Source organism: Oncorhynchus clarkii, chromosome 19 (assembly GCF_045791955.1).
Source record: "Oncorhynchus clarkii lewisi isolate Uvic-CL-2024 chromosome 19, UVic_Ocla_1.0, whole genome shotgun sequence".
Taxonomy (NCBI): Eukaryota; Metazoa; Chordata; class Actinopteri; order Salmoniformes; family Salmonidae; genus Oncorhynchus; species Oncorhynchus clarkii.
Window position 1 is genome coordinate 4,487,877 of NC_092165.1, and position 13,219 is coordinate 4,501,095.

Consider the following 13,219-nt stretch of genomic DNA (forward strand, 5'->3'; position numbering starts at 1 on the left):
AGAGTCATTTAGTTCAGTTACCTTTGCTTTCTTGTGTACAGGAATAAAGATATGGAAACAACGTTGATTTAACCAGTTTTTGCCCACTGGGTTTCTCCCTCTGTCTTTTAAAAAAAATCTTCCCCTCAATTCCATATTCACCATCTCTCCATTCCTTCTATCTACCTTTATATATCCCCCTCTCTCCCCCTCTATCCCCCCCTCTCTCCCCCTCTCTTCCCCCTGTCTCCCTCTCCCCTCTCTCCCTCTCTCCCTTCCTCTTCCCCTCTCTCCTTCTCCCTCCTCTCTCCCCCTCCCCCTCTCTCCCCCTCTCTCCCTCCTCTCTCCCTCCTCTCTCCCCCTCCCCCTCTCTCCCCTCTCTCCCTCCTCTCTCCCTCCTCTCCCCTCTCTCCCCCTCTCCCTCTCTCCCTCCTCTCTCCCCCTCCCCCTCTCTCCCCTCCTCCCTTTCTTTCTGTTGTCTCAGTCTACATCCACATGGCACAAATGTCTCTCATCATCAGTGGTACATTCATCCTCCTCTGCCTGTAAAAAGTGCACTGCTTCAGTTCTGTCTGGTCTCACCCTGCATGTACAAGCGGCTCGCCATCACCTAGCATCACATCAGCGCCCCCTCGGCTGGGCCGACGGAGGCCACATCCCATAATGTACCCTAATCCCTATGAAATGCACTTCATTTGACCAGGCACTATAGCGAATAAGGTTGCATTTGGGACTGAACTGAAGAGTTAAAGGAGAGATTTGAGGGCCGTTGGAGAGGACTTACAGTACGTGATGAGTTGGCTCATTATTAGGACTTGTATACCGGCCGCGTCCTCTTGAACTTTGTCCCCGTTAGGTCAGCAGATCGCTACATTATCGCAGTACAGCCAACCTTCTTCTTGACGTGGATTGTCTGGCTGTTGTTGTTGAAGTAGGGACATCTTCTAAGAAGTGGCCTGGATGGTTAATGACAAGCCTTTTCATTTAGATTTCAAGATCTCTTCAAACAAGAGTTCAATCAGGGAAAATAAGGGAATTCCCTACAATATCTGGACAGCGCAGGCCTCCCTTCAAAATAAAATGTTATCTCGATAGGATCAATGTTATGTGATAAATAAAGTATAAATGACTTTTTCAGGACCTCGAAAGACTTCACACAATCCACAGAAAAGGCAAAATAGAGGAATGGAGGAAAGACGTTTATTTTTCAAGCTCTGGAGAAGACCTCTTGGAGAAGACCTCTTGGAGAAGACCTCTTGGAGAAGACCTCTTGGAGAAGACCTCTTGGAGAAGACCTCTTGTAGAAGACCTCTTGGAGAAGACCTCTTGGAGAAGACCTCTTGGAGAAGACCTCTTGGAGAAGACCTCTTGGAGAGGACCTCTTGGAGAGGAGGTCACCACAGCGGCCATGCAGACTGCAGACAGTGACAGTGAAATGAGACTGACCTTGTTCACCCTGAAGACAGCCTTTCTGGACCATCTAATAGTATCACTTCTCTGCTGCCACCCACACCTGCTCGCGGGTATACAAGGTGTGTGTGTGCTACAGGCAGGCAGACAGACAGGCAGACAGACAGACAGACAGACAGACAGACAGACAATCAGGCAGTGAGACAGACATGCAGACAGACAGTCAGGCAGACAGAGAGACAGACATGCAGACAGACAGACAGACAATCAGGCAGGGAGACAGACATGCAGACAGACAGTCAGGCAGACAGTTAGGCAGACAGAGAGACAGACATGCAGACAGACAGACAGACAGACAGACAAACAGAGTGACAGACAGACAAGCAGACAGACAGACAGGCAGACAGACAGAGAGGCAGATAGACAGGCAGACAGACAGGCAGACAGAAAGGCAGACAGCCAATCAGACAGGCAGACAGAAAGGCAGACAGACAGACCGAGACACTCTGTCTTCCATATCTTCCTGTATCAGATAATGATTCTTTACCACAGGGGGATTGTTACTGTGGGTGACAGCCAACAAACTACATCCCAGCCTGAAACAACAGACTAACTGTCATATGTACATTCCTTCTCCAGGCCTGGTTATGTAGAACAGCGTTGCAGAGAGGTTGTTTATGAAATATAAATGAGTTTTGTCGGAAAGAGTGAGGCGTCTGCCGCGTAATTATGGAAGAGGGGTTGACAGCTAGGAATATCTAGAGGTGCTGCTGAAAAATAACAACACACACACACCTGTCTCCCTGACTCAGATCTCCAGCATTAAACAGTAGGTTGATGTCAGACTACTCAGAGACAAGATGGAGTCCATCCCTCCTTCATATTAACATAACACACTTCAAATCATCAGTTAGTCCCACATTTTTGTTTATTTTACCAGGCAAGTCAGTTAAGAAACAATTCTTATTTTCAATGACAGCCTATGAACAGTGGGTCAACTGCCTGTTCAGGGGCAGATGCCAGATTTGTACCTTGGGGTTTGGGGTTTGAACTTGCAACCTTCTGGTTACTAGTCCAACGCTCTAACCACTAGGCTACCCTGCCGCACTCATTCAAAATGCTGAAGATAGTTTGGGGGAATGTTTTACTTTTACAATACAAACGTCTCAGTGTAATTATTATGACCCAAAGGTGATCAATGACTCATTGAAATAGGAATACAGATAAGACACTATAGAAATAGACACCATAGAAATAGACATCATAGAAATAGCCACCATAGAAATAGCCACCATAGAAATAGCCATCATAGAAATAGCCATCATAGAAATAGACACCATAGAAATAGACACCATAGAAATAGACACCATAGTAATAGCCATCATAGAAATAGACACCATAGAAATAGACACCATAGAAATAGACATCATAGAAATAGACACCATAGTAATGTGCCACCATAGAAAGACACCATAGTAATGTGCCACCGTCCGTCCCAACTTTACTAAGCGATAAATGGACAGACTCCTTACCTTTGTCTTTGCTGCTCTCTGCTGGTCAAAATATAGAAAAGTGCTAACTGTGGCCCTCTTGTGGTGAGAAAGGAACATTACAAATCAAACAGTTGATCAGCCATTGTTTTGTTTAAAATGATTTAGTCAAACACATGAGACCCTTACATTGACCAGGTTTATTTCCAATACAATATTACACAACAAGTTGTAACATGTGAAAGAAAAGAGAGCTAGAGAATGTGTGTGTGTTGTGTGTGTGTGTGTGTGTGTGTTGTGTGTGTGTGTGTGTGTGCGTGTGTGTGCGTGTGTGTGTGTGTGTGTGTGTGTGTGTGTGTGTGTGTGAATGTGTGTGTGTGTGTGTGTGTGTGTGTGTGTGTGTGTGTGTGTGTGTGTGTGTGTGTGTGTGTGTGTGTGTGTGTGTGTGTGTGTGTGCGCGTGTGTGTGTGTGTGTGTGTGTGTGTGTGTGTGTGTGTGTGTGTGGGCAACATTGTGCATAAGAAGAATCCTGAATGTGTCGTTGGTATGTGCTGACTGACGACAGGAAAGAACATTTAGCAGGCAGGTGACTTTGTACATTTCTAACGTGAACCGACATAAATATATTCAAATAATAACATAGAGATTTGGTATAAGATATCAGTGGCTTGGTTATTGCTTATAGTCCCATGTACATGTACATCACAGTGCTTGGAGTTTTGACTTGTAAACCAAAGTGTTTGGCTTGAATCCAAGGGTTTGAACAACAGGTGCACTTTATAGTTAGGCTGGTCCCAGATCTGTTTGTGCTCTTGACAACTCCACTACCGTCACTGCAAGACCATTTGTAGCCTGGTCCCAGATCTGTTTGTGCTACTCCTTGAGTTGGAATCACGGCACAAACAGATCTAGGACCAGGCTAGCCAATTGGCAAGACGATGAGTGAGGAGGATTTAGAGTGATGGCACAAACAGACTGGCCATCAGGCTATGTTGTATATAGTTACGTAAACAAGTGACTATGTGTTGTACAGTTTGGAGGTGAAGTCCTTTTAGTAATGTAGCCTGAAACCCAGATCTGTTTTGTGCTAACATTCCACTCAGTGTACTCGGTGTCAAGTGCCAAACATGACATGACGATGGAGTGGAACGTTAGCACAAACAGACTGGTACCCAGGCTATCAGTGATGATGTACAGTAGTCATAATTACATTACGTGGTGTATTTTTTGGACAAGGAAGTTGAATTCCACTTGCAGGTATAGGGGTTAGGGCTTCAAGGGTGAAGAGGTCGCGATAGACTTAGATTCTTCCAAAGGAAAATTTGGAGGGCGACCTCTAGGGTCAGGGGTTAGGGGATGGTGACTGGGGCTAGAGAGAGAGAGAGAGAGAGAGAGAGAGAGAGAGAGAGAGAGAGAGAGAGAGAGAGAGAGAGAGAGAGAGAGAGGGAGAAGGAGAGAGAGAGAGAGAGAGAGAGAGAGAGAGAGAGAGAGAGAGAGAGAGAGAGTTAGGGGTTAGGGGTTGGTGACTGGGGCTAGAGAGAGAGAGAGAGTTAGGGGTTAGGGGTTGGTGACTGGGGCTAGAGTTGGGGTAAAGCTTGGAGTTGTGTAACAAGCGTCACAGAATAGCTTCCTCCCATGTCCCTGGGCTCCAACCAACCAGGGATCCTCTGCCTCGTAAATACACATGACCCCCCTCTTGACCCCCAGCGTCGTAGCGTCACGCCGTAGAAAAGGTAGTGATTCCAACTCCGTTGCATATGGTTTGGAGGTCTTGGGGATGGGGGGCTGTGAGGTACTTAGCAGGTGTTGAGAGCAGTGGTCGGGGACTTGGTCAGGATCTCCAATGTCTGGCACTAAGGTACATCTGAAGAGATGAGGATGGTAGGATGTAGGGGTTAGGATGTAGGGGTTAGGATGGTAGGGGTTAGGATGTAAGGTGTATGGGTTAGGATGTAGGGTGTAGGGGTTAGGATGTAGGGGTTAGGATGGTAGGGGTTAGGATGTAGGGTGTAGGGGTTAGGATGGTAGGGGTTAGGATGTATGGTGCAGTGGTTAGGATGTAGGGTGTAGTGGTTAGGATATAGGGGTTAGGATGCAGGGTGTAGGGGTTAGGATGTAGGGTGTAGGGGTTAGGATGTAGGGTGTAGGGGTTAGGATGTAGGGTGTAGGGGTTAGGATGTAGGGTGTAGGGGTTAGGATGGTAGGGGTTATGATGTATGGTGCAGTGGTTAGGATGTAGGGTGTAGTGGTTAGGATATAGGGGTTAGGATGTAGGGTGTAGGGGTTAGGATGGTAGGGGTTAGGATGTATGGTGCAGTGGTTAGGATGTAGGGGTTAAGATGTAGGGTGTAGGGGTTAGGATGTAGGGTGTAGGGGTTAGGATGGTAGGGGTTAGGATGTATGGTGCAGTGGTTAGGATGTAGGGGTTAGGATGTAGGGCGTAGGGGTTAGGATGTAGGGGTTAGGATGTAGGGTGTAGGGGTTAGGATGGTAGGGGTTAGGATGTATGGTGCAGTGGTTAGGATGTAGGGGTTAGGATGTAGGGGTTAGGATGTAGGGTGTAGGGGTTAGGATGGTAGGGGTTAGGATGTAGAGTGTAGGGGTTAGGATGTAGGGTGTAGGGGTTAGGATGTAGGGTGTCGGGGTTAGGATGGTAGGGGTTAGGATGTAGAGTGTAGGGGTTAGGATGTAGGGTGTAGGGGTTAGGGCAGTGTTTACTGATCCTGGTCCTGGCCCCAGCACCAACCAGTATTTTACACTACTGGCACCAACACACTGCAAACCTGATTAGTGGAATCAGGTGTGTTGGTGCTGGGGGAAATCCACAATGTGCACCCTTCTGGATACATAGGACCAGGATTGGGAAACACTGGGTTAGGGAGTAGAGCCCTCAAATAACAATCTGAAAACAAGCAGTACTCCGGACCTCGTTGGGTAAGATTTGAATACCCCTGAAATAGGCAGGGTGTAGGGCTTAGGGTGTAGGGCTTAGGGTGTAGAGCAGGGCTGTTCAATTCTAGTCAGTTGCACTCACCTGGTGTCCCAGGACTGGACTAGTCTCTTATTAGAAGGAGAGGATGAAAACCAGAAGTGTTTGGGCCCATCAGGACCAATATAGAAGAACCCTGGTGTAGGGGTTAGGGTCTACTGAATATGTGTTGTAGGGTGTAGGGGTTAGGGTGTAGGGGTTAGGGGCTACTGATTATGTGTTGTAGGGTGTAGGGGTTAGGGTGTAGGGTGTAGGTGGTAGGGTGTAGGGGTTAGGGTCTACTGATTATGTGTTGTAGGGTGTAGGTGGTAGGGTGTAGGGTGTAGGTGGTAGGGTGTAGGGGTTAGGGTCTACTGATTATGTGTTGTAGGGTGTAGGTGGTAGGGTATAGGGGTTAGGGTCTACTGATTATGTCTATAGGGGTTAGGGTCTACTGATAGGGTCTATGTGTTGAAGGGGGGAGTGGTCAGGTACAAAGTGATGGCTGGAGTGAAGATGAGGATGGTACCCAGTATGGAGACAGTGAGGAACACCCACAATAAGATCCTGTCCAACACCTGAGCCACAAACTTCCAGTCCTGCACCACCTGGAGGGAGAGAGAGAGAGGGGGGTGGAGATAGAGGGAGAGAGAGAGGGAGAGAGCGAGAGAGGGAGAGAGAGGGAGAGAGAGAGGGGGGTGGAGATAGAGGGAGAGGTAGAGAGAGAGAGAGGGAGAGAGAGAGAGAGAGAGGGAGAGAGAGGGAGAGAGAGAGTGGGGGGAGAGAGAGAGGGAGAGAGAGAGAGAGAGAGGGAGAGAGGGAGAGAGAGAGAGAGAGAGAGAGAGAGAGAGATAGAGAGAGAGAGGGAGAGAGAGAGAGAGGGAGAGAGAGAGAGGGAGAGAGAGAGAGAGAGGGAGAGAGAGAGAGAGAGAGAGAGAGAGAGAGAGAGAGAGAGAGAGAGAGAGAGAGAGAGAGAGCGAGAGAGAGAGAGAGAGAGAGAGAGAGAGAGAGAGAGAGAGAGAGAGAGAGAGAGAGAGAGAGAGAGAGAGAGAGATAGAGCGCGAGAGAGAGAGGGAGAGAGAGGGAGAGAGAGAGGGGGGGAGAGAGCGAGGGGGGGAGATAGAGCGTGAGAGAGAGCGTGAGAGAAAGCGTGAGAGAGAGAGGGGGAGGGAGGGAAAGAGAATGATCTCAACAATAAGAAAAAAATGTCCCCATCTGAAAACTAAAAGATATAGAGACAGACAGTTACACAGACACACCCCTACCTCTCTGATAAAGTGTTCCTTCTTGATGTGACGGCTGATGTACCGTACCGAGTTGGTGGCTTTCTCCAGCATGGCCAACCAGGCATGGTTCTCATCCTCCTTCCCCCCGACAGGGCCTCTCTGCTGGGCTTGGCCCTGGCCCGACGCCCCCCTCCTCCCTGGACCTCCGCGGGGCTTCAGCTCTGGGCTACGCAGCTCAATGTCTGGGTAGTGGTACCTAGCAATTACACCAGTTACCACTAATCACGACAATCACAACGTTGATTATTCAGGAATAAAGTACGTAGTCACTTCTCTCTTACTTTCCATTAAATGAAAGAAAATCATAAAATATATATCAACAATATCTAATTATTATTCTTTATTTATTCACATCAGGGTTGAACTACAGTTGTTATATTCCCTCAATATATTTTCATCTTATCTTCTAAAATCAGATTGTATTCATTTGTTATTGAATTGAATTATAAAAGATCAATCCAATCAATTATTGGTAATCAACTGGAAAAAAGAGAAGGTGTGTTTGTGTGTGTACCTGTCAGTGTGTCCCCTCATGCAAAGCAGTCTGGGTAGCCTCTGGAGGAAGAGGTTTTTTACCCAGGGGGCCATGGGGTGGTAGGTGGCTGAGGAGCGGTGGTGGACGTTGATGACAAACACCGTGACAATGATGGAGAAGGTGACGAAGATCATGATGAAGAGGAGGTACTCTCCAATCAGAGGGATCACCTTGGTGATGAATACATAAATAACATGTTCATGACATCACATCTCTAAAGAGTACAACAATACCTGATTCCCACTACAGGGCCAAGCTGAACCGTACTTGACTGCCTTTCTCTTGGCACATGGTCATTTCCAGTACGGTACCAACAACAATGGCCGACCCTGTAATACAGCTCGGCTTGGCAAAGTAGTTTAAAACGGCTCAAGAGCGTTCCACAGACAGACAGTCCCCAGCGACCTCCACTGACCTTGGAGGAGGACGGTATAATCTCTTCTATGACGAGGAGGAACACAGTGAGAGACACCAGGACCGACGTGGACAGAGACAGCTTCTCTCCTTCGTCAGACGGGAGGTAGAACACCAACACGGTCAGGAAGGACAGACCGAGACAGGGGATGATGAGGAAGAGTGTGTAGAACAAAGGAAGCCTCTTGAGGATGAAGGAGTAGGTAACGAAGGGGTACCAGTAGATACCGTCCCTCCGGCTGCCCTTGGCGCCGGTGGCGTTGAGGATCTCCCATTCACCTGTAAGGGAATTGGATCAGTGATCGCATGTCATCTTTAATGTTGTTGGATAATGGGACCACATTCACATTGGATATTTGGGACGGCAGGGTAGCCTAGTGGTTAGAGTGTTGGACTAATAACCGAAAGGTTGCATGTTCAAATCCCCCAGCTGACAACATTCCCCCAAACTATCTTCAGCATATTGAATGATTGTGGCAGGGTAGCCTAGTGGTTAGAGCGTCGGACTAGTAACTGAACAGGCAGTTAACCCACTGTTCCTAGGCCGTCATTGAAAATAAGAATTTGTTCTTAACTGACTTACCTAGTTAAATAAAGGTAAAAAAATAGAGAGGACATTGTCATACTGATTAACGTCTTCATCAACTGTGGTGGGAAGAGACTGACAAACCGGGTTAGTTACCTGCTGTTTCTTGTAGAAATGGTGTCTTGAACCAACATGTATTAACTTACGTTTCCCTCTATACACTGTATACCCGTGAGATATTACTGTAGTCAGAACAAGTATCTTGCTGCGTGACTTCTGAAGCTTTTGGAGTAGCAAGACGTTTTACTTCAAGAGTATTTTATTCCTACACACCGTTGTCGAAGAAGTCCTTACGATCGACGTAGTGGTCCACAAGGACCAGGTCCACCATGTTGCCGTCGTAGGTCCACGAGCCAAACTTCATGGAGCAGTTCTGTCTGTGTTGGGGAGGGGAAAACATTCTGTCTGTGGTGACTGCAGTTCTGTCTGTGTTGGAGAGGGGAAAACATTCTGTCTGTGTTGGGGAGGGGAAAACATTCTGTCTGTGGTGACTGCAGTTCTGTCTGTGTTGGGGAGGGGAAAACATTCTGTCTGTGGTGACTGCAGTTCTGTCTGTATTGGGGAGGGGAAACATTCTGTCTGTGGTGACTGCAGTTCTGTCTGTATTGGGGAGGGGAAAACATTCTGTCTGTGGTGACTGCAGTTCTGTCTGTGTTGGGGAGGGGAAAACATTCTGTCTGTGGTGACTGCAGTTCTGTCTGTGTTGGGGAGGGGAAAACATTCTGTCTGTGGTGACTGCAGTTCTGTCTGTGTTGGGGAGGGGAAAACGTTCTGTCTGTGGTGACTGCAGTTCTGTCTGTATTGGGGAGGGGAAAACATTCTGCCTGTGGTGACTGCAGTTCTGTCTGTGTTGGGGAGGGGAAAACATTCTGTCTGTGGTGACTGCAGTTCTGTCTGTGGTGGGGAGGGGAAAACATTCTGTCTGTGGTGACTGCAGTTATGTCTGTGTTGGGGAGGGGAAAACATTCTGTCTGTGTTGGGGAGGGGAAAACATTGTCTGTGGTGACTACAGTTATGTCTGTGTTGGGGAGGGGAAAACATTATGTCTGTGTTGGGGAGGGGGAAACATTGTCTGTGGTGACTGCAGTTCTGTCTGTGTTGGGGAGGGGAAAACATTCTGTCTGTGTTGGGGAGGGGAAAACATTGTCTGTGATGACTGCAGTTCTGTCTGTGTTGGGGAGGGGAAAACATTCTGTCTGTGGTGACTGCAGTTCTGTCTGTGTTGGAGAGGGGAAAACATTCTGTCTGTGGTGACTGCAGTTCTGTCTGTGTTGGGGAGGGGAAAACATTCTGTCTGTATTGGGGAGGGGAAAACATTATGTCTGTGTTGGGGAGGGGAAAACATTCTGTCTGTGTTGGGGAGGGGAAAACATTCTGTCTGTGGTGACTGAAGCTCTGTCTGTGTTGGGGAGGGGAAAACATTCTGTCTGTATTGGGGAGGGGAAAACATTCTGTCTGTGGTGACTGCAGTTCTGTCTGTGTTGGGGAGGGGAAAAGATTCTGTCTGTGGTGACTGAAGTTCTGTCTGTATTGGGGAGGGGAAAACATTCTGTCTGTGGTGACTGCAGTTCTGTCTGTGTTGGGGAGGGGAAAACATTCTGTCTGTGGTGACTGCAGTTCTGTCTGTGTTGGGGAGGGGAAAACATTATGTCTGTGTTGGGGAGGGGAAAACATTCTGTCTGTGTTGGGGAGGGGAAAACATTCTGTCTGTGTTGGGGAGGGGAAAACATTCTGTCTGTGTTGGGGAGGGAAAAACATTCTGTCTGTGGTGACTGCAGTTCTGTCTGTGTTGGGGAGGGGAAAACATTCTGTCTGTGGTGGGGAGGGGAAAACATTCTGTCTGTGGTGGGGAGGGGAAAACATTCTGTCTGTGTTGGGGAGGGGAAAACATTCTGTCTGTGGTGACTGCATTATGTCTGTGTTGGGGAGGGGAAAACATTCTGTCTGTGTTGGGGAGGGGAAAACATTCTGTCTGTGTTGGGGAGGGGAAAACATTCTGTATGTATTGGGGAGGGGAAAACATTCTGTCTGTGGTGACTGCAGTTCTGTCTGTGTTGGGGAGGGGAAAACATTCTGTCTGTGGTGACTGCAGTTCTGTCTGTATTGGGGAGGGAAGAACATTCTGTCTGTATTGGGGAGGGGAATACATTCTGTCTGTGGTGGGGAGGGGAAAACATTCTGTCTGTGGTGACTGTAGTTCTGTCTGTATTGGGGAGGGGAAAACATTCAGAACTGCAGTCACCACAGACAGAATGTTTTCCCCTCCCCACCACAGACAGAATGTATTCCCCTCCCCAATACAGACAGAATGTTTTTCCCTCCCCAATACAGACAGAACTGCAGTCACCACAGACAGAATGTTTTCCCCTCCCCAACACAGACAGAATGTTTTCCCCTCCCCACCACAGACAGAATGTTTTCCCCTCCCCACCACAGACAGAATGTTTTCCCCTCCCCAATACAGACAGAACTGCAGTCACCACAGACAGAATGTTTTCCCCTCCCCACCACAGACAGAATGTATTCCCCTCCCCAATACAGACAGAATGTTTTTCCCTCCCCAATACAGACAGAACTGCAGTCACCACAGACAGAATGTTTTCCCCTCCCCAACACAGACAGAACTGCAGTCACCACAGACAGAATGTTTTCCCCTCCCCAATACAGACAGAATGTTTTCCCCTCCCCAACACAGACAGAATGTTTTCCCCTCCCCAACACAGACAGAATGTTTTCCCCTCCCCAACACAGACAGAATGTTTTCCCCTCCCCAACACAGACAGAATGTTTTCCCCTCCCCAACACAGACATAATGCAGTCACCACAGACAGAATGTTTTCCCCTCCCCAACACAGACAGAATGTTTTCCCCTCCCCACCACAGACAGAATGTTTTCCCCTCCCCACCACAGACAGAATGTTTTCCCCTCCCCAACACAGACAGAACTGCAGTCACCACAGACATAATGTTTTCCCCTCCCCAACACAGACAGAATGTTTTCCCCTCCCCAACACAGACAGAATGTTTTCCCCTCCCCAACACAGACATAATGCAGTCACCACAGACAGAATGTTTTCCCCTCCCCAGCACAGACAGAATGTTTTCCCCTCCCCACCACAGACAGAATGTTTTCCCCTCCCCACCACAGACAGAATGTTTTCCCCTCCCCAACACAGACAGAACTGCAGTCACCACAGACATAATGTTTTCCCCTCCCCAACACAGACAGAATGTTTTCCCCTCCCCAACACAGACAGAACTGCAGTCACCACAGACAGAATGTTTTCCCCTCTCCAACACAGACAGAACTGCAGTCACCACAGACAGAATGTTTCCCCTCCCAACACAGACAGAACTGCAGTCACCACAGACAATGTTTCCCCCTCCCCAACACAGACAGAACTGCAGTCACCATAGACATAATGTTTCCCCTCCCCAACACAGACAGAACTGCAGTCACCACAGACAGAATGTTTTCCCCTCTCCAACACAGACAGAACTGCAGTCACCACAGACAGAATGTTTCCCCTCCCCAACACAGACAGAACTGCAGTCACCACAGACATAATGTTTTCCCCTCCCCAATACAGACAGAACTGCAGTCACCACAGACAGAATGTTTTCCCCTCCCCAACACAGACAGAACTGCAGTCACCACAGACAGAATGTTTTCCCCTCCCCAATACAGACAGAATGTTTTCCCCTCCCCAATACAGACAGAATGTTTTCCCCTCCCCAATACAGACAGAACTACAGTCACCACAGACAGAATGTTTTCCCCTCCCCACCACAGACAGAATGTATTCCCCTCCCCAATACAGACAGAATGTTCTTCCCTCCCCAATACAGACAGAACTGCAGTCACCACAGACAGAATGTTTTCCCCTCCCCAACACAGACAGAACTGCAGTCACCACAGACAGAATGTTTTCCCCTCCCCAATACATACAGAATGTTTTCCCCTCCCCAACACAGACAGAATGTTTTCCCCTCCCCAACACAGACAGAATGTTTTCCCCTCCCCAACACAGACATAATGCAGTCACCACAGACAGAATGTTTTCCCCTCCCCAACACAGACAGAATGTTTTCCCCTCCCCACCACAGACAGAATGTTTTGTGATGACTGCAGTTCTGTCTGTGTTGGGAGGGGAAACATTCTGTCTGTGGTGACTGCAGTTCTGTCTGTGTTGGAGAGGGGGAAACATTCTGTCTGTGGTGACTGCAGTTCTGTCTGTGTTGGGGAGGGGAAACATTATGTCTATGGTGACTGCAGTTCTGTCTGTGTTGGGGAGGGGGAAACATTGTCTGTGGTGACTGCAGTTCTGTCTGTGTTGGGGAGGGGAAACATTCTGTCTGTGGTGGGGAGGGGAAAACATTCTGTCTGTGGTGGGGAGGGGAAAACATTCTGTCTGTGGTGACTGCAGTTCTGTCTGTGTTGGGGAGGGGGAAACATTATGTCTGTGGTGACTGCAGTTCTGTCTGTGTTGGGGAGGGGAAACATTATGTCTGTGTTGACTGCAGTTCTGTCTGTGTTGGAGAGGGGAAAAC

General features: G+C 48.3%; 1 protein-coding gene across 1 annotated transcript in view; it reads right to left on the bottom strand.

Moving 5' to 3' along the window:
- Positions 1–4,837: 4,837 nt before the first annotated feature.
- LOC139374619 (neuronal acetylcholine receptor subunit non-alpha-3) overlaps positions 4,838–13,219 on the bottom strand; it is a 28,200-nt gene continuing 19,818 nt past the window's right edge. The window contains exons 6-10 of the mRNA XM_071115649.1: positions 8,942–9,045; positions 8,084–8,361; positions 7,648–7,838; positions 7,113–7,329; positions 4,838–6,455 (exon numbers count right to left, since the gene is read on the bottom strand). Coding sequence (XP_070971750.1) covers positions 6,312–6,455; positions 7,113–7,329; positions 7,648–7,838; positions 8,084–8,361; positions 8,942–9,045 — 934 coding nt within the window. The 3' untranslated portion in view covers positions 4,838–6,311. The remainder of the gene's footprint in view (positions 6,456–7,112; positions 7,330–7,647; positions 7,839–8,083; positions 8,362–8,941; positions 9,046–13,219) is intronic.